Source organism: Microchirus variegatus (assembly GCF_963457635.1).
Source record: "Microchirus variegatus genome assembly, chromosome: 9".
Taxonomy (NCBI): domain Eukaryota; kingdom Metazoa; phylum Chordata; class Actinopteri; order Pleuronectiformes; family Soleidae; genus Microchirus; species Microchirus variegatus.
This window is the reverse complement of record NC_139810.1, coordinates 26,766,527-26,793,206: the sequence shown is the minus strand read 5'-3', so window position 1 is coordinate 26,793,206 and position 26,680 is coordinate 26,766,527. Positions and strand designations below refer to the sequence as shown.

General features: G+C 40.6%; 3 protein-coding genes across 3 annotated transcripts in view; all 3 read left to right on the top strand.

The window, feature by feature from the left end:
• The window catches only part of pou6f1 (POU class 6 homeobox 1), a gene marked incomplete at its 3' end in the record, with an annotated part of 195,233 nt that overhangs the window by 129,000 nt on the left and 39,553 nt on the right, over positions 1-26,680 (top strand). The window lies entirely within an intron of this gene.
• Positions 4,331-7,739, top strand: slc48a1a (solute carrier family 48 member 1a). The gene is made up of 3 exons (XM_083894720.1): positions 4,331-4,748; positions 6,116-6,283; positions 6,422-7,739. Exons 1-3 carry the CDS (start codon positions 4,619-4,621, stop codon positions 6,556-6,558), a joined length of 435 nt encoding a protein of 144 aa, XP_083750846.1. The 5' UTR covers positions 4,331-4,618; the 3' UTR covers positions 6,559-7,739.
• Positions 8,808-25,579, top strand: LOC310931712 (solute carrier family 26 member 9-like; the record flags this gene model as incomplete). Its single annotated transcript, XM_083894943.1, has 20 exons — positions 8,808-8,938; positions 9,674-9,813; positions 9,938-10,048; positions 10,205-10,380; positions 10,492-10,656; positions 10,739-10,891; positions 10,982-11,064; positions 11,239-11,386; positions 11,464-11,577; positions 11,800-11,877; positions 11,999-12,094; positions 12,176-12,282; positions 12,408-12,477; positions 12,809-12,901; positions 12,973-13,098; positions 13,210-13,452; positions 13,549-13,603; positions 13,821-13,957; positions 15,260-15,319; positions 25,406-25,579. 20 exons carry the CDS (start codon positions 8,808-8,810, stop codon positions 25,577-25,579), a joined length of 2,460 nt encoding a protein of 819 aa, XP_083751069.1.

Genomic DNA, 26,680 nt, shown 5'->3' with positions numbered 1-26,680 from the left:
GGACCCCTTTATCTGCCCTACTTTGGTACGGTTCCTCCGGTGTGAAAGCAAACAAATGGGATGAAACGATATATATGCATTATGGGTATGAGATGAAATACGGGATTACCCTGAATTTCCACTGGGTGCGTCAGCGGCACGGAGGGTCAGCGCCACGCTTTTGCGGCGTCCTCTGCCCAGTGTCAATCCCAACCGGGCGCGTTACTGGAATACGGCTGGCTCGCAAGGCAGCGCACAATGCACATGGCAGCGCTGCGCTGCCTTGAGAGCCAGCTGTATTCAGCTCCGGTGACCACTGCGCTTACGTTCTGTGGCGGCCTGGTGGAAATCTGGGGTTAGTCTGGTTCCAGCGCCGATGGTCTTCGCTGTCTGTTTTGGTCCGTTAACTCAGCATATGTGAAAGCAACCCGTACCCACATCTGTTTGCCACACTGTAACATGACTGGTGCGGACCAAAGCAATCGTGTGTGAATATGTGAAAGCGCCCTGAGACTTGATTTCAGACTCAACTTAGACTTGAATAAAATGACTTGATTATGGAAGAGTCACAATTTCTCAAATATTGAGGGGTTAATGTTACAATTTGTTTTTGAAACACAGAAAACATTGGCTGTCCGCTTTTTCGCGGCCTTGCGTACAAACCTGGCAACCGAGTGACACCAACTTAACACAAATTTCAAGTCCCACAAAGGAAGGTACGACAGGGAGTGAATTGGTTGCGATTTTAAGCTAATGCTAGTTAACGTCCTGGTGGGTCAAAAGGTGAGTTTATCCTCATATTTGAATGTTTTTTTTTTTTATAAAGAATTCAGTTGTATGGGACCATGAAGCGGTCCCCACATTGTCCGGGTAATACAGTGTACATTATTCTGTCACTGATAAAAACCAATTTTTAGCATTTTAAAATGTGAAATATCTGGGAAATCAACTCTTCATCTTCTATATTCATACGTTTTGACTCAACTTGACTTCAGACTTGTTTGAGATGTGAAGGTTAAGACTTGAGACTTGCGTGTGACTTGTCCGACAGAAAGTAGAGCACGTTGCTCTCCCTTCCGTGTATTTTAAAGCTACAACGAAGCAAGATCAAACAAGGAATGCTCACCAATTTTTGCCATTAGTGGAGTCATGAGGATGCTACAATCCCAGACACCCAGTAAACCATTCATAATTGGGAACAAGGAATCAAACTTAAAAGAAAGTACTGTTTTAGGTGCTGCTGATAAGTTGCCTGCACTCTGGCTGAGGTTGTGTGACTTTGAGGCTCTCCTGACAGGATCACTATGATGCCAAATTAAGAATGTTCACCAAGAAAGAATCCAGTTTTGCTTCTTGCGACCTCCTCGGGGAACGTAAATATGATAGTTTTACTGATAAGAGAGAGCACATTGCTACAGTCTCCTGATTGTATCTGAAAAAAGTGGTTGTCTCGTGTGCATAGCAGTGCATAAAAAGGTGACTGTTTCAAGGGACTTTTTTTGGTTTCAAATATGAAAGCCTTCAGACACAAAACACGTAACATGACAGTAAAACGAGAACATTCAAATATGATAATTACTCTGTGGCCTTTTTGTGTGATTTAAAATGAAACCTCATTAATACTGATGCATTGTAGGATGACCTGATCACCACGTGTGTGTGTGTGTGTGTGTGTGTCTATACTTCAGTACTTTTTTTGGCATAAACACTGACCTTGTCAGGACCTCCTCATTTCTAATCCTGGTCTAAGATGGTTAGGTTAGTTTCTGGGTTGGTATGGGTTAGGTTAAGTATTCAGCAAATGAATGCAACTCTATGTAGGAGCCTCACTTTCCAAATAAAGGAGTTTGAAGTCGTCAGGATCGGATAGAGATGTAAAATGTGCACAAATCTATTTCACAGCATAAATTAAACTGATCTTGTTGACATCTTGATTTCTTAAGTAAAGACAACTACATGGTGGCTCCGTATTGCATAAGGCCTCTCTGCTATTTTGAAAATAAATGCTGCCATCTATTGAGAACTCCAACACTTTGCAATCCTCATCCAGGGGAGACGTCATTGTTTACTCTAAGTGATGATGTATATTATTTTTTTACTCACAGCTAAATGTAAATGCAAGTAATTGATTATTTCACATAGAAACCAATGTTTTTTTTTGTTTTTTTGAAGAGTATCTCTGTTTGTGTTCCTCTGTCTGTGTGTGCATTTATGTTTGTGATTCTATTTAGATCCTCCAGGGATGGGAGTGGGATTTCCTGTAACACATCTACGCCCATGGAATGGGTACTTTGCCAACTGCCCTGTTGTGCCCGGCACACACACACACACACACACACACACACACACACACACACGCTCATACGCACACACACGCACACACAGTCGTTTCCTTCCTCTGTCCTGGCCAGAGACGGGGTGAGACATGTTTTATCTGTTTGACCCCTCGGTCAAATGAGGACTCGATTGCAGAGATTAAAGCAGATTTGTCAAAGCTCACTAAAACAGCAATCGCTCGCTTTATCACAAATACATTCTAAACGGCAACAAATAACGTGCATGTAACGCATAAAATTTTTTTATAAACTGGGAAAAGAAACTGTTTCTCCAGTATAATTACAATACCAAATTTGTATCAGTACATTTTACAATATTTACACCACAACAACATCATAAACATCACTAACTCACCACTGCCACGCTTTTCTGAGACTCTTGAGTCCAATGACTTCCACACTTTTTTGTGTTTTCTGCTTTGCTTCGTCAGCCTCTGCTTCTTGAACATGTCTGAGGATGAGTTGTTTTAGTTGTGCAGTTTATGTGAGATGAGGGCAGTGCTGCTGGTCACAGCTTCCTGTATCTATCCGATTGGTCATGAAGAGAGCGCTCCAGGGCACGGGCTGAACACAGCAGTGTGTGTGTATGTGTGTGTGTGTGTGTGAAGATAGGATCAGTACAAAAGCAACTGCACAGCCTTTGGTTTATTATCAATTCCTTTCCTTTCACAGTTGTTAAGTAAATTATATGGTTTTCATGTGAAACATTCATGATCCATGACATAAACGAGGACAGAAGTACTTTTAAGCTCAGCCTCAGAGCAGATCTTAAAGGGTCGGCACGTATGTGTATCTTGTCATATAGCTAAAAAATTATCGCACAGAATAAATAATAATGTTTTCTTTAATTTGAGATGATCAGCTGTGGAGACCCCTGAGGGGGAGAAGCCTACAAAGTAAGAGACTTTATGCTTTAACGTAATTGACGAAATTCTTTGTCAACCAATACTCTTTACTGACAGATTGTATAAAAACCCATGTGTTCAAGGGGAATTTCATTTTTACACGACCTTATGTGACCCCTTCTGTCCTTAGATCCTCACATTAAATATGGGGAAAAAAACTCCACAAAAACCCTTGTACAGGGGAAGGAAATGGGAGAAACCTCAGGAAGGGCCACAGAGGAGGGATGCCTCTCGCAGGATTGACAGACATGCAGTAGGTGTCGCATGCACAAAGAGAGGATGGAGAAGAAGATAGAGACCAGGAGGTTGCTTGATGCCCACAAAGAGAAAAGGTGATACAATTACCTATATGATCCCCCCTTCAGTTTCTGTGCAAGATAAATACATCTTCATTTTCTATTAATCTTCTGAATATTTTCTTGATTACTTGATTGCTTGTCCCGTCCCTAAAATACTGATTGTTGATGTCCTTAAATGTTTAGTTTTGTCTATTAACTAAAAATATTTTGTTTTGTCTTTTGTGTCAGAGGAGCAAAGAAACCAAAATGTATATATTTTTTATTATGACTATATTTTAAATACCTTAAGTATCTATTTTACATGTCCACTCAAACTGATTAATCTATCAAAGTAGTTGAGGATTAATTTAGTATATAATTACTAACATGAACACGATTTTGAAGAAGTCGTTATAACCTGCTGTTGGCTAAGTGGAAATGTCATGGATGGACAATGAACAGAACGCAGTTTTTATTCCCTCCACCAGGGACGCTGTTTGAGTTGCTCTGCAGTTTCCAAGGTGCAAAGATATTTGAAGTAAAAGAGATAGATGACTTTGTCGTTAAAATATAAAAAAACAACCCACTGGCATATACCGTTTCCTCCCAAATACTGATGTAACTCACTCTCCATATATTTAATATATCATATAAGGACAAAGTAGATCCATATATTCGTGGTATGTTCGATACTTGGATGTGTTTTGTGACGTACTGAAGAAGACCGGAAGTCAACCTCGCAGTGTTTTCTCGGCCACAGTGAACCGTCTTTGCGTCGACTATGAGATAAACACATACTTTGATATTTGCTGGTTCTTCTGTTGCTGTTTCGTCCAAACTGTCGTCGTCGTCGCCGCCGCCGTCGCTACTAAACATTTCTAGCTATTTCAAACGCCGGCGTTTCTGCTCTGGAAAGACGTCATACTGGTTTTTGTTGTCGATGGAATTTCACCTCATCGTTTCCCAGTCGCTAGTGTCAAAGATATTACATAATAATGTGGCGATAAGCCATTGACTTTGGCCTAAGACTGGTCTGTTGTTGTTGTTATTATTATTGTTATTACGCTTTTGTCGCAGTCGTTTGTTTAAAACGTAAAGGTAGCCGTAGTCGTACGTTACAATGGGGATCAACAGGGTCTACATTAGCATAGGATATGCTACCTTCGGAACCCTGGTTGGACTGTCTGCCTTCTTGGTCTGGAATATTGCTTATCAGCAGCCATGGACGGCGGCCATGGGAGGCCTGTCTGGTATGTTCACTGTGAACTGTGAATATTTACTGTTGTTGTAAATAGCAGCGTTAATAATGTGGAAATCAACGTGACACACGCCTACGCAGGCCCCGCGTCACTCTCCATAATAACAGTGTCAACTAGCGCTTTTATATGGTTACTAATAACTGTTTTTTGTTGTTGTTTTTCCCAAGTTTCACTTTCTTTTTCGTTCTAGGCGAGGAGAGCTTCATCACTGTTATTCAGTACATTATTTTAATGTCCATCACTGAACGTGGGACAACTCCACACCAGTGATTCATCACTTCATTATCTTTCATAATATCATTCCGCTTATGTTAGTTTTTCCTCATTTTGTACACACACACACACACACACACACACACACACACACACACACACACACACACACTACAAACAACTAAACAGAACATTATTCCTAACCTAACCCATAACAGTTGATGTACAAATCCGGCCTTAACCCAACCAAAAGTCAAATCACAGTCCTAAACTTTACCACTTCCAGAGAAATGATATTCTGCCTCATTAGGACTAGCTTTTGGCTTCCATGATGACTATCTATCTGTGTTTATGTCAGAAACGTCCTACGTACTTTTGCATTCTTTGTGTGGACACTCACAGACATAAGCCCCCTCCTCCCCCTAACCTTAACCATCACAATTTAACGCCTAACCTAATTCTAACCCTAAGTTAAAGTTGTCCTCGTAAGGTAAAAAAATATCCTCACAGATTTACAGGTGTACTTGACAATTGGTATACAAAAGCACTCGTGGAAAATCAATTAATTGTATAAAGTGTGCTTGCCTTCGCACACACTTAACACATTTAAACATCCATTATAGAATATCAAATATCAAATTCTTTAAGTGGCGTCATCAAATTGGCCTCTTATCTGTTGTCTTGGTCTTCTGTGAACAGGGTGGTGACTGTGGCACATGCGCAGAGTGTCCAGGCCAGCTCGAGTCTGGCTGAAGATAAACATGCAATAACTCCCAGTTGCATTATCTGTTATCTTATCTGTCATGTGCTCAGATAGAAAATACAGAAATACACAGCTTAGCAGTTAGGTAGTACTACTACTGTAGTACAATTTACAGACAATTAAGGTCATACATCCATCCGTTATTTACCGCTTCATCCTTCGAGGGTTGCAGGGCTGCCGGTTCCAATTCCAGCTGTCACAGGTACACCCTGGACAGATTGCTAGTCCATCGCAGGGCCAACACATAGACACAAATAACTCTCACTCTCACACTCAAATCTACGAGCAATTTAGAGTGAGATCTCCATATATGTGGTATATAAATGACATTTCAAATCTAATAAAGTCTCCGTGCTGTGTGTGTGTTTGTTTCTTCTCACAGGAGTGTTGGCGCTCTGGTGTCTGGTCACACACATCATGTACCTGCAGGACTACTGGCGCACATGGCTCAAAGGACTCCGCTTCTTCATCGCAGTTGGCGTGCTCTTCTCCATGTTTGCAACGACCGGCCTCATTACCTTCCTCACCCTTGCCATCACACAGAAGCAATGTAAACCCTACTTCTTTTGTAATATTCAAAAAACGATTAGAGAATATTTTTCATGATAGCAAAATATGTCTATAGTATTTTTTTGTTGATTGATTTACTAATAAAAGTTGTCATCCCTCTTGTTTATCTGTCCCTCAGCTCCCATTGACCCGAGGAGCCTCTACCTCTCCAGTGTGTGGAGCTTTCTGACTCTGAAGTGGTCGTTCCTCTTATCTTTGTATTCCTACAGATACCGTCAGGAGTTTGCAGATATCAGCATCCTCAGTGATTTCTAGTTGGGATTGATTTTATAGATGAGTGGACTTATGGGGGATTTTGGCTGCTTGCAGGAGCGGGACAAAGAGCTTTTGTAACAACGACTAGGAAAACCAGACGTGGCTAGATTAAAAAAAAAGTAATCTGACATTCACCACATGGAGTTTCATATGTTGCTCATGCTTAACACGTCTTGTGTTTATATTGTAACCTGTTCTCCTACTTTTAATGACCTACAAATCATATTTCTGTTGTGTTGGTCACATGTCTGATGACTGACTGGAACTGTTGGAGGCACGTTGGTAGATGATCAGACAGGTTTTATCTTGGGGATTTTTGAAACCTACTACGTAAAAGGAAATCCCCACCATGGCATTTTAATCCAATTAGTAGTTGTTGAAATGAAAATACCCTCAAAGCTGAACTCTGAAGTAGAACCACTTACCTGAGACCATGCTGATACGATGAAGTTGACATTATAAGATTGGCGTGTCATTGTTTTTATCCAAAATTAACATTTTCTTAATATCTGCAAATGATCACTTGTCTTAGTGACTTCAGTTAGTTTTTTAGTTCCTATAATTATTAGTGAAGCAATTGGAGTGTTTTTTTTATTTTGTCGACCACTATTTTTGAATAAGTGCGCTCACTTTCTTTTTTGAAACACTAGTAAATGTATGATCTTAAGAAGGAAGTGTACGATATTCATACTTCATACTATTATGCTTTTGTTTCATTTGATCTGAATAGTGCAGCCGTGTATCATGTCCCCCCTAAAAGATATTGCTGTGGAATTAGTGCTTTTCATCTTTTGGTCCACCAGGTGGAGACATGCTTATTCTGTATAGGGTCCACACACACATTCCTGTGTAGAAAGAAGAAATTGTTAAATAATTGCACTTTACCTTTGATATTGATGACCTTGTTTTGCACACACCTCCTGTTACAATGGACAAAACATGTTTAACATGCTTATCGTTAATGTCTCGCCCTTTCTAATGTTGAAATACACTATTTATAATAGTATGTATCATGTTACACCTGCTATTCTTTGTGTAATTTGTGTCACGTTAAACCAGGCTATGTGAGTGGTTTAGTTCCAGCTGTAGCGTGTGTCTACCTTCTACCATAAAACATGTAAAAATTGTCATTTTTGTTGGGACTTTGAACTGAATGTAAGAATGCTACCTGTATATAGAAACTGAACCTATTAAAGATGCATTTATTGTTAATATCATATCTGTTTTGTCTGTACATCACTGCAAATGTCAGTTTAAGTGATCTGCATTGTTCCCCTGCAAGGTTGTATGAACGTTTTTTCCTGATTTTCAGTTTTTCAGGCTCCACCTACAAGGTGTCTTTAATGCAACTTGATAAGAAATAAAACAGGTGAGCATGACGCACATCCCAGCCAAATGTCTTGAGACTTTAACCGCTCCCTTCAACAGAGAGGTAAGCTATATGCATTTGGATTATTTAATGTGCTGTATAATGTACTTTTGTTAAGCCTTGGTTTAGAATGACACTTTAAATTTACAAATGATTCTGAAATGTATTGTCAATGTGTGTTATGTAATAGTTTAAAGTTTGTTAAAAAAGTTAAACGGATGTGTGATCTAAAATGTTTAAATTGGTGTGTTGTGATTGTTTTTCCAACTTTCTCATTCATTTTGTTTTAAAATATAAAGCAGGCTTAATTTTAAAAAATGATGGCAACATTCATCTCTTTAATGCCATCTTTAAAATGAGAACTTGTTTTGTTTTATCTCTCAATGTTAAGGTTAGATTAGAGTATATGCTCTTATGTTATGTTTTTTGATTTTCAGATCATGTGGGCTTGAATTTATTATGAACTAGAAAAGCACTCGGAGAGCGCAGACCTCCACCAAGGCAGCTCACCCCCCCGTCCCCCCATGATCATGCCCAAAATTGTATCACTTGTTCCTGGTCCCATTGCGGACATTTCCTGAAAATTTAATCCAAATCCGTCTGTGACTTTTCGAGTTATGTTAAAAACAGACAGAAAAACAAACTCCGCTGAAAACATATACCTCCTTGGCGGAGGTCAAACATCTTTTTGAAACAGTACAAATGTACATTTCCACTCACTTTACGTTGCACCCTTGACTTAACTAGCAAGTGTTACCAACTGGTAAATACGTTTAGCTAGTACTGTTTGAATTGCCTGATATTTATTTATAATTTTCTCATTTGGCGATTGCACGGTTTTCCTTCCCTGTCCTTAATTGTGCTTCAATGTGCTTCAGCCATGCACCAGGACAGCAATACCCCGCGCTATGTGGCTGACAGGCCGGCGTACAACCTGCCAGACTTCGACAGAGAGTTTGACAGGAAGAGCAGGCAGTTCCCCGTTGGAGAAAAAGTAAAGAAACTCTTCAGGTACAGAAACTACACAACCTGCTGCAGAGTCGACACGAACAACACGTGGACTGCCTTGTCTTAGAGCCGGCACAGAGCAGCGCACGTGTCTTGTTAGTTGTTCGACATCCCACATGTGGTTTAAGAGAAAAAGGAAGAATCTGTCCAGAAGTCAGTGTTGCTTTATAATCACCACTTACAGTACAACCAATTTAGACATGTTGCATGTTTCCAAATTCACTTTAACTAGTTAATAATGGATGAAGAGGTTACAGTTTGCATTGTTGGTCATAGATTGTATAAATTACTAGATCTTCTAAATCACTGGAGAGTAAAGGACATCTGTTTACACCTGTTTATTTACCAAATCGGATGATTGACAGTACAAGACAGGAAATGCTTAAAATATGCTTTTTATCTGTTAAAGATCCAACGTCTTTAACATCATATTCATCTGTTTCATACAATTTCTCTTTATCTGAGTGAACTGATTTGTTGTGCTTAGTATCTAAATGCCCTCATTTACTTTGAAAGACATATCTGGCACATTTTTACTGTAAGGCCGGATTTGTCGGGTCTCTTCTCTGTGTTGTGTGGTGGTGTAAGATCCAATCTGATGTCTGACTGACGAGCTTTGTGTTGTGATCAGATAGCGGTCGAGTCTCGGCCCGACGACTCGGCACAAAGTGACATTGGCTTTTTTTTCAGAGTAACTACAAGAGTTTCAAAGAGTTTCTCTTATTTGTCTCCTGTCAGATGCTCTGTCCCGAGACTGAAGGGACTGTTACTCAGACATCTGCCTGTGCTGAGCTGGCTGCCCAAGTACAACGCAAAAGACAACCTGCTGTGTGATGTCATCAGCGGGGTCAGCGCTGGCACCATTCAGGTTCCCCAAGGTCAGTCAGTCCTCTCCTTTTACCATCTGTGTACTAACGCACTGACGGACTCTCGCTGCTTTCAGCCTCTGTGTTTATTTTATGATTAATTTGACAGTTATAAAAAGCTTTCTGTTATTTCCAGGCATGGCGTTTGCCCTCCTGGCAAATCTCCCCCCTGTCAACGGCCTCTATTCTTCCTTCTTTCCCCTCATCCCGTATTTCTTCATGGGCACTGCTCACCAGATGGTCCCAGGTAAATCAGAGTGATTTATTTACTGCCATCTTCACGGGGATGACAGTGATAAGTTGCCAGAGCTGCACAATGCAGATCAGCTGCACTCAGCCCGACTCTAACCAGATGGCAGAGAGGCAAAGAGAGGAGATGTGACACCTAAATTGCTATGTCCAGGTACTTTCGCTGTCCTCAGCATTATGGTGGGAATCGTTTGTCTTAAGCTCGCCCCGGAGTCTGACTTCAGCCATTTCAATGCCACTCTTAACGCTACAATAGTGGACACGGACAGGATGAATGAGGTTCGCCTGGGAATATCTGGAACTCTGGCCTGCCTCACTGCAATCATACAGGTACTTGTGCCTCTGAAGGCTCAGTCCTTTTAAAAATGAAATATTTTTATTTCATTAAACTAAAAGGTGTACGGTCAGATCTGAATGTTAAAACTGCTTGTGTTGACGCAGATTGGCCTCGGCTTCATGCAGTTTGGGTTTGTTGCCATCTATTTGTCAGAGTCGTTCATCAGAGGCTTCATGACTGCTGCCGGACTGCAGATCCTCATCTCGGTGCTTAAGTACATCTTTGGCATCAACGTGCCGCCTTATAGTGGCCCGCTGGCTGTAGTATATGTGAGTGAGCTCGTTTCTTGTTCTGAATATACTGAATGTTTGATTTGCCAGCAAACTATGTGGTTTTAACTCTTTGTTTCAGACCCTTGCAGATATTATAGCCGGCCTTCCTGATACCAACATAGCGTCGCTAGTGTTCGCTCTGGTTTGTGGCACAGTTCTTATCCTCGTGAAGGAGCTGAGCGCACGTTACCGCCACAAAGTGCCCTTCCCTATTCCTATGGAAATCATTATTGTATGTAGTTTATTCTGCATTTTTTTTTTTAATTAACTTCATATGTTGCTGAAGGACAAGTTATTTCTAACATATTGCTGTTGTGCACAGGTGGTGGTCGCAACAGCCGTCTCCGGCCCGCTGCATCTTCCCGAGACCTATCACATGGACATAGTGGGAGAAATCCCTTTGGGGTAAAGCAGATGTCAGCGTATTCTTTCTGCAGCATCATTCATCAAAATGAACCATGCAACCTAATCTTTTAAACAATCTAAGATGAGATAATATAATCCTTTATTCGTCCCACATGGGGAAATTAGCAATTTGCAAATCTAATTCAGATTTATTTACTCTTCTCTGCTTTCCAGGTTCCCGGCGCCAATCCTGCCAACAGTGAGTCAGTGGGAAGACATGTTGAGCATAGCTTTCTCCCTGGCAATAGTGGGCTATGTCATCAACTTGGCGATGGGCAGGACTCTGGCAGCCAAGCACGGCTATGATGTGGATCCCAACCAGGTACAATTACTGCATTTTTGTTAGTTTTTGTCTCCTGATTAATTCTGAAAAAACACCGCCTGCGTGTTCTCCTACAGGAAATGTTGGCTCTCGGCTGCAGCAACTTTCTTGGGTCTTTCTTTAAGATCCACGTGATCTGCTGCGCTCTGTCTGTAACTCTGGCTGTAGACAGCGCCGGGGGAACATCACAGGTGAGTGCGCTATGACTAGAGCCGAAACAGTTACTTAGATTTCTGATTATTTTAGCTTTTTAAATGTGAATATTTTCTTTGTTTCTTTGCTTTGTATAACATAAAAATAATTATAAATTAATTGGTTATGAAAAGACTCAATAGTCACAGCTCTAACTATGACTTTAATTCTTCATTGTACCTCAAAATGCTAACGCCTTCACTTATGCCCTCTCGTAATAGTTTGCAAGTCTATGTGTGATGCTGGTTGTCATGGTTACCATGCTTGCATTGGGAGCGTACCTGAAACCACTTCCAAAAGTAAGCGGATGTCAGGAGTATAATACGAGCAGCTTAAAAACAATTCCACAGAACATTTCAATCGAGAATAAAAGAAAAAAAAAAACCTATAATAACCTCTATTTTTTTTGGTTTTCCTCAGTCTGTGCTTGGAGCTTTAATTGCAGTCAACCTCAAAAACACACTCCTACAACTGTCTGATCCTTATTACTTGTGGAAGAAGAGCAAATTAGACTGCGTAAGTCAGTTTTTCGTGGAATGCACAACTGGAACACAACAATGTGCCGATTTTTCTTATTTGTTCTTTTGTTTTTTGCAGTTTGTGTGGATTGTGACATTTTTGGCCACATTTTTTCTTAGCTTGCCTTATGGAGTTGTGATCGGGGTGGGTGTTTCCATCCTGGTCGTGATATTCAAGACACAGTTGTAAGTAAACCTCGTTATAACTCAATGGAACAGTTTATTGATAGAGAGTTATATATACAGTACATATTATATCATCGATATATTTGGCAGAATAATAAATGTTTACATTATTGTGTGTTTCACAGTCGCAATGGTTCAGCAGTGGGTCAGATTTTGGACATGGATATCTACAAAAATCCAAAAGTTTACAATAAGATATGGAAAATAAACATTTTGCTAACATTTCACATTACAGTGTGTATATTTATATATATATATATATATATATATATATATATATACATATATATATATATATATATGTATGTATGTGTGTGTATATATGTATGTATGTGTGTGTATATATGGATGTATGTGTGTGTGTATATATGTATATATGTATGTATGTATAATATATATATATATATATATATATATTTATTATCTAGCTAACAATCTTGTGAACAAATATTACTTTGGAAATAATATGGTATCACTTATACTTATCTTATCTCACTTGTCTTATACTTTTGTACTAACTCCACAGGTCATACCAGTAACAGGTGTAAAGATAGTGAACTACTGTTCTCCGCTCTATTTTGCAAATGCTGAAATATTCCGACAAAGGGTCATCAAAAAGGTAAAGTGACTAACCACTGTGTTATTGTGGCGTGGAAGTGTTTTAACGAAGGCATTTTTGTGTTTTTTCAGACTGGCCTGGATCCTGGGAAACTTCTTCTCATCAGGCGGAAGTTTTTAGCCAAGGAAAACGCAAAAGAGGAGAAGAAGGACAAAGACACACGAAGGAGGACGCGCAGCTCTTTGGCTAACATGAAGGTTAGACGCATCACACAGAGAAGCATTTTCATTTTTATACACTTACACAATCACAAGGGTTTTCCGTATACACCCATGTCTCCTTCCTGCGTGTGTTTCCTCTTAATCTAGACCATATCCCAGCTTGACCTGCAAAATGACTTTGATGTGAATGAGGGCAGTGCCAACCAACCTGAGCCTCCCACCAGCTATGTCAACTTCCAGTGCAGTGACATTGAGCTGAGTGAGCAGGCGTCTGAGCAGCGGCCGCCCAGTCCTGCTGAGGTCACACAGCCCGTGCCCTTTCGCACCCTAATCCTTGACTTGGCTGGAGTCTGCTTCATTGATCTGATGGGCATCAAAGTACTGATAAAGGTTAGAATCTCATTTGCAGCATTTACAGAAATAAGTGGGCTCTAAATTTTGAGTTCTGCTCGGGCTTGATCTTCATGACCTTTATTTCCCACACAGATGAACTCCAGCTATGAGATGTTGGGCATTAAGTTATACCTGGCTGGTGTTCAAGGTAAAATAAATCTTGATACATCCGCCCATGTATCAGTGGGATAAAGAAAAAAGAATCATTGTAATTAAAAGAAATTAACTATAAAGCCTCTAATCTGTAATATTCTCTTGGCAAATATGTGAGCACAACTCTGTATTTGTCTTTAATTAAGAAATAAATATGAGGCAAAATGAGTTTCACCGTATGCAAGTCCTTGTTTGATATCTGTCGTCTGCAGCCCAGGTGTATGAGGAACTGGAGGCTGGCGGAGCTTTTGATAACGACAATATTGCCCGCAGTAATCTCTTCCTTTCTGTTCATGACGCCGTTCTGTTTGCTCAACGCAACTCTGAAGAGAGGCGAGACTCCCAGAAGGTGAGGCCCGACGGTATAAAATAATGTTATCATACAAATCCTTTGCACAACATCTCACGCAAACACCTGCTGCTCAGGGCCGCTAAGCTTATGCTGCACTTGGAGAGATTAAGGCGACTAGAATAGCGAGATTTATTTTCTAAGTAAGAAATTCCACGTTTTAACAATGCCTTTGTCGCCTTATCGGGGTTTCGGACAAAGGGCAAACGGAAGATCACACGGGCTTGTGCGCCAAAAACCAACAAAGTTGCCACAAGGTCATGCCACATGTTTAGTTTACACTGCGTGCAGCTAACGGTTTTGCAGAGCTGACCTTTAATTGAGGTGATTAATGAGAGCAGGTCACATACAGTGTGTGTAAACTGGACAATGAAACAGCTTTTTTGTTATCTGAATTCATCTTTTGCGCAAAGATGATGAACTGTCCACTGTCTTACAGTAATTTCTTCCATACAACTAGCTTCCTTGGTGTGATATCTATCCTTGATTTTTGGAGGAATTTTAATTTTCACTGATTCATCACGCTGCACTTTCGCTGATTTAACACGCTACACCAGGCAGGCAGCAGCTCATCAGCAGCAGCTGTGCTGTCTGGAGCGGGGAGGTGGGAGTGAAGAGGCTGTCCTCACGGTGGGTGAGACATTTTCACACTGTTCACCTCAGAACATGATGTTATACTGAACCAACGAAGTCGGTGTCCATTCACCAATACGCGAGCACATATTTATTTTGCGTTAGCATGCTACTACTTTGCGGCTAACTCGGCGAACCTGTTTCCAAAGGTAAGCTAGCGAAGCTACGATTAGCATTATCGTAAGACTAACATAACATTGTGCAACCTCATTAGGCACAACGCAGATGTTTTCAATTTCGATTAGCATTAGCGTCACAAAACTAAAAAAGCTAGCTACGCTTTGTGTTGTGCCTAATGAGGTTGCACAGTGTTTGTATTATATTAGCCTTTACGTTCCTTATCATGCATTACCATAACTGAAAAATCTTCTTCAGCTCCCAGGAATACATATTCTTACGGGCACTGCACTAATGTAAAAACATCATAATTGACATCAGCAGCTTCCTCCAAATGGTGTGATATAGAAGATATTGAACAAAAATAGCTCTTGCCGCTGTGAAGATCACTTCACAATTCCTGTGACTACACATTGTTATGACATATTACTTGTCTTTAAAGTCCTCACAGTTATAATTAAACATATAAACTCATGCACCAGTGTTTATTGTATGAGTGTTCACATGCCAGGTCCATTTTAAATATGTACATTCTTTTTCTTTTGGCTGCAGGTGGAGAGAACAGGACAAGAACTTGCCTTTAATATTAATGAGGAGGTGGATTTGGAACAGGTATATATTTGTTTGTGTATTCAGGCTGATACAGTCCATAATGACAGCTTTGCCTTCACGCTTTTATCTATCATGAAATCACTTTTCTCTCCCTGCCATTCCTTTTCTTTAGGAAATGTTTTGAGCATCGATTGTTGTGGCAGACGCGAGCGAAAGAAATACCCCCCCCCCCCCCCCCCCAAAAAAATGCAAACACTAATCTTCACTGTCACTGTAAATTATGTAAATCGACATTGCCAAAACGCACTTATGTCCTGTGCATGTTTATGCTGACAATCAAAATAAAATGTGTTCTTTTTTTGCTTTGTTGTTGTTGTGCACAGTAATCAGTACTTGAGTCCGCTGACAGGGGGTGGTACACACCAGCAACACCAGACGCCAACAACAACAACAACAACAACAACAAGTAAGCGCAGAGTGAGCAGATAATGAGGGGAACTTTGAGTCTCAGTTCAGTTCAGTTCAGCCCCCCCCTGCCTCACAGTAATCTGCTGACTGTGCAGTCCCACAGAAGTGGTCCTGTAATTAACTGAGAGTGTGCGTAGCCACAGCTGAGAGAGGCGCAGCCGCCTGAGCAGTTTGGCTTAAAGTCCCTGCGGAGGGGAAGGTGTGCAGAAAGGCTAAACACAAATGAAAGGAGGAGTACGCCAACGTCAGCACTTTTCACGGCTTTATTCTACTTTAACCTCCATTATAAAAACCAACAATATGCATCATTTTCCATAATGAAGAATAAAGCTGCAACAACCAAAGTTAACGCCTGTAAGCATTTCCACTTGCATCAGTGGCGCGACTGTAACAAAGACAAATATGTAGTAGACCAACCTGCGTCGTCGTGCCTGTGGTGTTAAACGCAGCAGCAGCAGCAGGCTGACGGTGGTGTCGGTGCGGCCTGTTCTGCATGAATGGATTTATGAAGCTGTTAAGAAATCATCCCAAGGTATTCTGGCACACATCTGCTCCTCGTCGCCTCTGTAGCAGTTTGACACCACACGCCATTACAACGTTTCCATGACCATCAGCTTTAATGTGGAGCTCTGGGAAAATCTCTCATCACTTTGAGAGTGTGTGTGTGAGACAGAAAGAGTGAGAATGATATGTTTAATCACCTGCAGCTCATCCTTCTCTTTTTCTCTTGAGTTGAGCCTGACACATTCCATAAATTTAAACTGAACTATTGTGAAATAAATTGTCACATCATTGTTGAGCTATTATGTAAACTTTCTGGTCTTTAAGTGTCTGAATTAAACAACAATATCTCATAAGAATTGAGTCAAATGGCAAAATTAATTTTGCCCATAACATCAACACCTAAAAAATGTTTTTTTTTAAGGTGTTGATAGTTTTGGAATATGCTGTTAATTATAACTCCACGATGCAAGCTATGCTCACGGCTGAAAATAATGATCACAAACAAAAAGGAGCAGCAAAACTTCTTGAAGATGTTTCTACAACGGTTGATTCTGACCAACATATTGTGCCATTTATTGTCAATAGTAAACGATTATAATAACACTCATACATTATTTTTATGTATACTATATATGTATAATAGTTTGAACCTGTCCTGGTGAAGTAGCTGTGATTTCTTTGTGGAATTTTAAAACCAAAAAGACGTTCCAGCTGTTAAAGGTCTCATATTATATCCTATTTCTCCAAGTTAAACTAGTTCCCTGGTGTCCTAATGAACATGTCTGTGACATGCTTTGGTCAAAATACCTTAAGGATGAAACACCACAGCAGTTCAATCACCCTGACAAAACAGCCCTGTTCAGAACGCTAGGTTTAGTAGTATCGCTTAAAAATAAATAAATAAATAAAACTTAAGGGACAGGAAATGACATCAGTCACAGGCACTACTGGGAGCTAACAGCAGTTAGCATTTGGAAAAGTGATCATTTGCAGGCTCTAGCAGGCACATTGCCGTCATATATAACATGTATCCACTGGAAGGATAAATCCTCTGAGGCTGGAAGTTTGTGTAGAACTCTGTGCTGCACTGTGGAGCCAAGAATAGAACTTTTCGCAGACTTATGGTTTTCGGATACCGTTGCCCTCGCCAACACTCTCGCATGTTTTACGGACAAAGCGGAGCTCAGCGAGTCAACAATTCCAGGAATTTTGCGCATTGTGACGTCCCAATGACGCGGAAGTCAACATCGCGTGTTTCATCTCCTGTACTTAGACTGAGGAGGACCACAAAAACATGAGTGAGTCATATTTTTTCACACTTTGCCGACTGGTAGTGTCTCCAGAGTGGAGGAGGATTTAAATGATTAAAAAGTTGATTTTGCATAATATGGGACCTTTAAGTCATATCCAGAATTCACCCATTCATCTCAGTCGGGCCGCTCTTTTGTCCTCGTTTGTCTGTTAGAGTTTTGCCTCCTTTGCTTTTTAATGTGACCTTTTCGATATTGTGCTGTGTAATAATTACCCCTATCAGTGAAGCTATAGGTGGAGAGAAACCTCTGAGGAGGTCAGCTGGTGAATAATGAATAAATCCTTTTTCAAATGAGAAACTGGTAGCACTGGCTTCTCAATCTTCTTTTTTTATCATTATTGCAAGTTCACATAAAAATTAATTTTACACCCCTTGCACATTCATTGACCATGATGTTTTAATTAACATGGTCCTTTTTTTTTTTTTGAAATATGAGACTGAGAGATTCATGTATTAAATTTGTTTACACGCCCAGTGGTTTCACAGCGCTGGGACTAATTGCTCGGTGTCAGAGTGTGTCTCCTCATTGAGTCATGGTTCTCCTGTCATTTTTATGGAGAGCTGCCCCGCAGACAATATTCAGCTCTGACCTTTTCAGAATCAAGATTTAAATTCTGAGCACATTAATAAAGAGCCAGGAAGCCAAAATCTTATTACAATCGTGTTCCTCAAATATGCCGTGGGATTGTAAGAGTCGTGAGAGAGGGAATGAGAATGATAGAGCATCCGAAACCACTTTTGGAAATTTAAATAATGGTTGTTTGACATTGATCAAGCGGCAGCAGTTGGTGCTCTGCGTATTATGCATTTCGCGAAGGACTGCGTTTGGGCGCTCTACGCCGCTTCATTAACGCACCACTTTGCAGCCAAGGAATCATAAATCTTGATCATGCAACGTCAGCAAGTTTGTCTTTGGACAGGGTTTATTTACAGAGTTGTCGAGGGCAAATCTGACCACTGATAATTGTTATTAATTAATGCCGCGCATTCCTGTAGTTCAGCGGCAATTAAATGCACCAACAATGGAGCGTTCTCCGGTGATTAATTAAGGCGTGAAATTATTGAGTCGGTATCTCTGACTAGACGATGGTTAATTATTTACAGTTAAATTAAACCACAACCCCATGTCTGATGAAAAGAAAATACTGCTTGCCATTTCTGTTTTTCTCCTCAGCAACTTGTAAAGTTAATTACTTTTTTTTTTCTCCCCTTCTTCGTTCCATGCAGCCGTTTTTGCATTAAAAATAATCACTTTATTAATGATTTCAGAAGCCTTTGACATTTATGGGATGATCTGAACCACAAACGGGCAGACTTTGAAACCAGGGCTTTAGAAAACCTTTAAGAGGTCTGTATTTCTTTTTATGTTTCTGTAATTATTATGGATAAATAGCATCAGAAACCAAAGCTGAAAGAAAAAGATAAAGCTTTGGGTACAGTAAGATAAACAAATTTGACCTTCCTTCTGAACGTGCCGTCAACACCGCGACACAGATTTGTCGCTATCGTGTTGGACAGATGTGCAAGTCATCAGTGCGGCGTTTTATCACCGCATCGACTCATTAAACGGAGCGGCAGGTACTGTTTGCTCCCCTGTCTTCTTATTAGATAAAAAACTGAGGTATGATGACTGCAGATACGCAGCTCCTTACTGAGCCGTTCAGTACCAGCGGGGAAATTAGACAAGACAAAGCAAAACAGCGCAGTGTGGTGCAACACTGAGGGAACTCATTAGAACACTGCAGTGAGGGAGGAAACCACATGATGCTTTGCGGCGTGTCATCGGGGGTGTTGTTGACTGTTATTACACAATCATAATTTGATAGCTTGTGCACAATTACTTTATTAGTTTTTGAGAATCGTACCTGATAAAGTAGCAGGACATGAAGGAAAGCTGTGAATCACACTTTACTTACATGTGGGTTCTGTTTGTGTTTGAGAGCTGCTGCATGCTCTTTATTCTGTTTGACGAGGACTTTATATCACGCTGACAAGAATGTCAGCGTTCCATCAAACTGACAGAGTCGTGATTGCTGTGTTTGCGCGTCAACACGTAGGACGAGGAGGTTGTTTGTAGTTACGACTGACTCGGCGCGCAGTGACAGTAAACCGTCAACTTTAAAGATGATGTATGAGAGAAGAAAGTACGATTTATTATATTTAGGACGTAACATGACCACGCTGTGTGATCGGAAATGAGGGAAACAGTTGAGTTAAGTTGAAATACTGGCCGTGTGGCCCGCAAACTGCACTGTATATGTATGTGATTTGTTGTGTCTCCCGCCCAGTAACACTGTATTGAACACCAGCTAAAGAGCCTCAGTAACCATCTCAAAAATGTCTCATTCAAAGGAGGAGAGCAATACTTTCAAATACAGCTGACTGAAAGTGTGGAGGGAGTTGACAACAGACTGTGACAGACATGAAGGTCTGGATACTTAGGAAAACATCAGTTGTTGCCAAACGGGAAATGTTGAAGTGTTTTACCAGTGGCTTAAAATCAAGAGCATTTTCAGGTAAATGAAAACTTACTCACCCAATTTGCATTCAGGACCATCTGCTTCAATATCACATTGTCATAGATCATAAATATTATATTCAGTAAAAGGAAACTTAAGGGACAGGAAATGATCAGCCACAGAGGCTACTGGGAGCTAACAGCAGTTAGCATTTTGAAAAGCGATCATTTGCAGGCTCTAGCAAGCACATTGCCGTCATATATAACATGTATCCACTGGACAGATAAATCTTCTGAGGCTGGAAGTTTGTGTAGAACTCTGTGCTGCACTGTGGCGCAAAGAATAGAACTTTTCGCGGACTTCCGGTTTTCGGATACCGTTGCCCTCGCCTGCACTCTTGCGTGATTTACGGACACAGCGGAGCGCCGCGAGACAACGATTCCAGCTGGTCCATTTAACATAATTGACCAGCCAGAACAGCGCCTCCACCCGGAGTTACCACGCACTACATCGTGAATTGTTTTTGCCTGTAAAGAGGCACGTGATACGTATGGATGTAAAGAAGCGTAGTAAGTATTCGCTGGATCCTCATCCTGTTTGTGTTTGCTCATGAATTAACTTATTCCATGTAATGCAGGAGTACAATTATTGTACATTATGGGATTTTTTGGAATGATGAATCGAACATTGCACATAGGCTGAAGTTGCCGTTACACATACGATAACTATTGCACATCTGGCAACACTGGTTAGGTAACTCTCTCTCTTTCTCTTTGTATCTACAGAGAGAGATGTCTAATGTTTTTATGGTCTGTTATTTTTGCCTCTCATCGTGTACTAATTCTCTTTCACTCTCAATCTCCTCCTGTTGCTGACAAAACATTTACCAAACACCTTTAATGCTTATACAAATGAAACAGACGGTAAGACACCTATGACAGGTATAAATGTAGCATCTTATTTCTATATTTTCTGTAGAAAATGGGACACACTTGCCCTTCAATTGGGTTTGTAGAATCCATTTTAAACACTCAAGGTTGCTCTTGTACATATTTTCCATACATCACTTTTAAAAGTCTACAAGAGCCATTTGTTACACTCCAGCTTCCATCTTTACATGCTGACACTCGCCATTAATAACCGGAGGTACAAAGAACCAGCTGCGTCTGAGTGTCTTCAAATGTCTTTTAGATTGAGCAGGCTGAGTTGATTAACTGCACACGCATTAGTTAAATTAACCCCTGCATCAGCTCCATCATATATCAGAGTCATTAGCGCCGACATTTGCATATTATCTTTGCGGCACGAGCTCTCAGCGAAGATGCCCCCTCGCAGTTTTTCCATCCGCCATTAAAACTAAAACACAATGTTTACAAAGGGGGGAAATGAGAGGACAAATTGATGGACATGAACGTGAGTGAAAGCATTTTTCTCAGAGGCGTTTGCTTCACTCTCTCGTTGTTTAATGTCCTGTGAAAAACATCTTTTCTCAGAGGAGAGAGAGCAAAAAAGACAACAACATGATTTTATCTGACACAAGAACAGACGGCCATTATCCGAAAACTCTTTCACTTTTGTGTGCTTCTTTATCGTGACTCATCTTTAATCACCGCGGATGCCACTGCGGTGGGGATTGTTTTGCTTTTTTTTTTTTTTTTTTATTAAATCTAAATTACAGCTGAATTAATTAAATGAATTAGATGCATGAATGACCCGAAGCTTATTACCTGGAGTCTGAACAGTGAGTGTGGTGCGATTATTGTATTCAGGGACAACAGATATTATTGATTAGTCCTTTTATCCTTGTCTGTTGTGAAGTCATTGAGGTTATTTGAATGCAAATTGAGAAGCTGTTGAATTTCAATGTGTAATATGTGATATTGTAAAAGTAACATACTCTGACTTTGAATGTACATTTAAGGATCAGACTGACCGACCATCTTGCATTGCAGTCCTCAGTTGAAATGTTTTTTTTATGTGTCATTAATTTTACAAAACAGCCTGTGTTGTGATCTTAGGGAGTTTATGAGCTATGTTAATATATGGCTTATATAAAAAAAAAAAGCAAACTAATTGTCTCATAAAGGAGAACAGGGAAGAATATAATCAATGCACTGTAGTTAAGACAAAGATCTTTATGTGCGCACCTTTAACTTCAGGAACATTACCTTTAGTCCCAGAGCCCTGCAGGTTTAATGCCACTGCAGAGGACAGGACACACTTTGGTTATTGAGAGGTGAATGAAATAGAGACTGAGGATCACTTCCTCTTCTACTGTCCTGCTCACAAGAACACATTCTTATTTACAAAGTTGGCCTGACAACAAAAGAAACAAACCTCAAACCCATTAAACAGTAACACACATGTAAATGGAATCTTTAGAAATAAAAAAAAAAACAGTGTCAAGAGTCATTAAGAATTGTCTTTTTATGGACTTTAAATGCAGAGACGGCGATAAAAAGCATCCCGTTTTAGTGTATTTTGTAATAAGTTCCTAGTCATAAAATCCTCCTAATATGTCACAGAGACTCAGGAATAATGTTCATATAACAAACTGAACTCACCAACAACAACAGTACAGACAAAATATTCACATTAAAAAAAAATATATTTTGCAGACTGCAAATCATGTTTATGTTTTGAAATTTGGCATGTGGCGCCACCTACCGCCATCTACCAATCATTGCAGTCAGTAGAGTCTCAGCTGCCGAGCAACCACGGGTTGCCAGTTACGTCAGAAAACGAAACCTAAAAGACCTCGGTATTTTGAAATTGAATGCAGTAACCGTTTTTGGCCACATTCTTACATATGGCACCTTTAAGTGTCTTGCAGAAGAACACATCAGCATGTAGAGTCTAGACTGTAGGAGCAGAGCTGGGAATTGAGTTTCATTTTGTATGAACTCCTGTGCAATATTCATGCTGTGTAACCAGCGTCTCGGTATGCCAGACCTGTGAGGTGGGATGGATTATCCCGGCTCACGAGCACAGATTTAGACAGATTCACGAACAATATTTGAGAGAAATGCTTCTATTGTGTATATAGAACATGTTTTAGTATGTTATGAAATATAGATATGTTTATATTTCTGTTTAGTGTATCTATCGTGGTGTCAAAAACCACTACTTGCTGATTCATACTCTACTTTGGAGGCTTTCTAACTGCAGTCCACTCATTTCTCTCCTCGTTACTGCTTCTCCACAACCACTCTTCACTAAATCAATGGAACAATGGACATATAAACAATAACACATTATGTGGCAGGTTAGAAAATATAGGTCATAATTGCAAGTACTACTCCTGACACATATATTTCATTACGCACTATAAACTAAACGACTATAACACATGTTGTGAGGTTTGAGCATGTACTAAGTGGAGCCATCAAAATGACTCCAGTCAGGTTGACTGTGGGCTGTAATGACCTGCGCCGACCAGAGGATGGCACTGTGGCTTTATCTGTAACCCCCTCCCCACTAACCTGCCCTTGTCTGATGAGCACCAAAAACTTTGAAGAAGTCTCTGGTTCCCCCAGAGGATACCATGAAAGACAAAGTTGTGAGAGCTGGAGCTGAGGCGATTAAAACAGAAAGTATGACTTTAAAAGAGCTGCTGCTGTGATCTTGTTTCCTGTGATCCATATATATTGAGCAAACGGAGAGTGATGGTTGAGTGGGGATTGCAGCACCTCATCGGTTCTGTAGATGAATGAAGATGCAAATGGAGGGTGGGAGGGTGGGGGGGTGGGGGGGTGGGAGTTAAAGCCTTTAGTGACACTAAGCACACCCGAGAGGCCGCCGCGCAGAACACTCAGCCTCAGCACATCAAGGACACGGCTCCTCTGTCTGAGCCGCCCCCTTGGCACGCATCACATCCCGTCCATCTACGTTCTCATCCAGACAAACACTTGACTCCCGCGCGCCGAGCCGAGGCCAATGACAACAGACAGATGTGGCCTCCTCGGAGAATAAGCTGCTGCTCCGCCAACTATTAAATAACCCAAAAGAAATCATGGCGAGAGAAAGGGAAGGAGATAGCACTGTTTTACATGAGAATGGATATGCCTGGAAACCATATCCTCACACATTGGGTTTTTTTTTCCCCCCCATCGCTGTAAATGTCAATTTCGTGTCAGGCTCTTTCTTTATTCATCCATGACGTCTGTGATTGCTTCAGCCCTTTGCATGAGAATGGCCTCGGAATTTTGCCAACTCTGGCGCTCTGTGACTCAAATGGATCTCCCAGGATCAAATTGATGATCAGACTGCTTAATAGAATATGAAATTGTGCACTGTGCTGCACACTCTCACAATCACGCACTTTTCTTTATTAACCACGAGAAGCCTACACTGGCGGGGGAGCTTGGCTGTGCTAAGGAAGTGTCATATCCATGATCCATGCAGCATGTTGTTTTCCCTGAGTTATTCGGGCATACACAACCCTGGCTCTCCTCTCCGCTGGATACAGGAACACAGGTGAGCCCACAGCGGGCGAAGCTGTCATAGTCAGCACCTGCAACATCCTAAGAACCAGCGGGGAAAATGAAGGACAGGGGAAGTTTTGTCATGAAGAGCTGTGCTGTGCCACCATGGGAGGTTTACTGATGAAGGTGAAAACACACAATGTTGTCGAAAGGCAAACACTTAGAGTACGGTGTGACTGTATGTTGTTTGCTTTTGCTTTGGAAGCCAGAAATGTGGATAAACTCCCGTCACATATTGTTTTTTCGATTGTTTGTAGTTTGCCTTTGTTAACTGGAACACAAGCTGTATTGCGTGTCCTTATTTGTTGACATTGTTGTTAGATTTAAAAGAGCCAGTGGCTATAATCTGGCATATTTACACAGTGTTAATTTGCAATGCCCCTACTCAAATAAGTCAGTCTATGAAAAACTAATACTGATATAAAACAATATTTAGATAACTATTTAGTTAGTTTGTCAAAACTCTAATCCATGCCCTTTGGCCTCCTCTGGTTAGATCGTTGCTCACATGGTTACGCTCGCTATCATAATTTGTTTAAATGTTGATTTATGAACTAATTGTCTGTAATTGTTGCTTAGTGCCGCTGTTAATCCAAGCTGTCTGCCTCCTGAAGCACATTAGGCCAGATTTGTATAATGAAGTAATTAGTTTAATTATGAAGAAGAAGAAAAGTATCGGGGATAGTGTAAGAAACTGAGAACAAGGAGCTAGGAAGTGCTCCAGCGAGTGTCGAGTGCTATTATAACCGCGTTATTATTACTGGTGTTATGAATCTGTTGGTCTCAGCAGAGTTTCATAGAAATACCCGCGCTGCAATCGAACGGCTTTCGTAATTAGAGCTCGCACGTGTCGGCAAAGTTCATTTGAATAGTGTCATATAGACATGTTTTGTGAATTTTTGCGGTTTATGTTTTCCAGCCTTTGCCGCAGCATCACACGCTGTTTCAGTCTGACAATCCTAACTTCACACCTTCCAAAGATATAGCTCGGTGTTTTCTGTCCGGCTGCGACGTCGTCTTCGTCGTCTTCTTCTTCGCCCACCAGAAGCTGCCATCGCAACCGAGAGAGTGCGAGTGCTCCGCGGTCTGCTAGCATTGTCATTGTTATTAGTCCTTTGGACTGGCTGCCTGTGGAGGTATCGGCAGGCTCCGGGGGAAGCAGGCGTCAGGCTGGATAATTAGTTGTTCTTCGATGCCAGACGGGCACTTTGCCGTCACTTGGAGGGGGAAATGGAAAGTGGCATCACTATCGCAGATTCCCCCGGAACAACCTTTGGTGTGAGGGCTGGGTTCCAGTGCATCTGTCACACGCCACCCATCTATACCCACTGGAAAGACAATGGTGCCTTCCAGTCTAGGAACACCTAGCACGGATAATTGCTTTATTATTGTCACAATTAGGTGCGGTGTAGTTATATATAGAGATTTTGTATTTGGATGATTTCAGCTTTTAAAACCTTGCAAAAAAAGAGACACATCTGCAGAAATTATTTTATCTATCTATCTATCTATCTATCTATCTATCTATCTATCTATCTATCTATCTATCTATCTATCTATCTATCTATCTATCTATCTATCTATCTATCTATCTATCTATCTATCTATCTATCTATCTATCTATCTATCTATCTATCTATCCATCCATCCATCCATCTATCTATCTATCTATCTATCTATCTATCTATCTATCTATCTATCTATCTATCTATCTATCTATCTATCTATCTATCTATCTATCTATCTATCTATCTATCTATCTATCTATCTATCTATCTATCTATCTATCTATCTATATATGTATGTATATTTATATATCTATATCTATACTTAAAGGTGCATGTTCATATTACAAACTAAACTCACCAACAACAACAGTACAGACAAAATATTTGCATTAAAAAAAATATTTTGCAGACTGCAAATCATGTTTACGTTTTGAAATCATATTTTGGCGTCATGTGGCGCCACCTACCGCCGTCTACCAATCATCGCAGCCAGTAGAGTCTCAGCTGCCGAGTTACGTCAGAAAACGAAACCTAAAAGACCTCGGTATTTTGAATTTGGATGTAGTAACCGTTTTTGACCACATTCTTACATATGGCACCTTTAAGTGCTAGTACGTCATTCAAGATGCTGCATCCTCAGGTCACAGCTGCTGCTGTTTTCTGTTGGAGATGCAGATGATGACAAA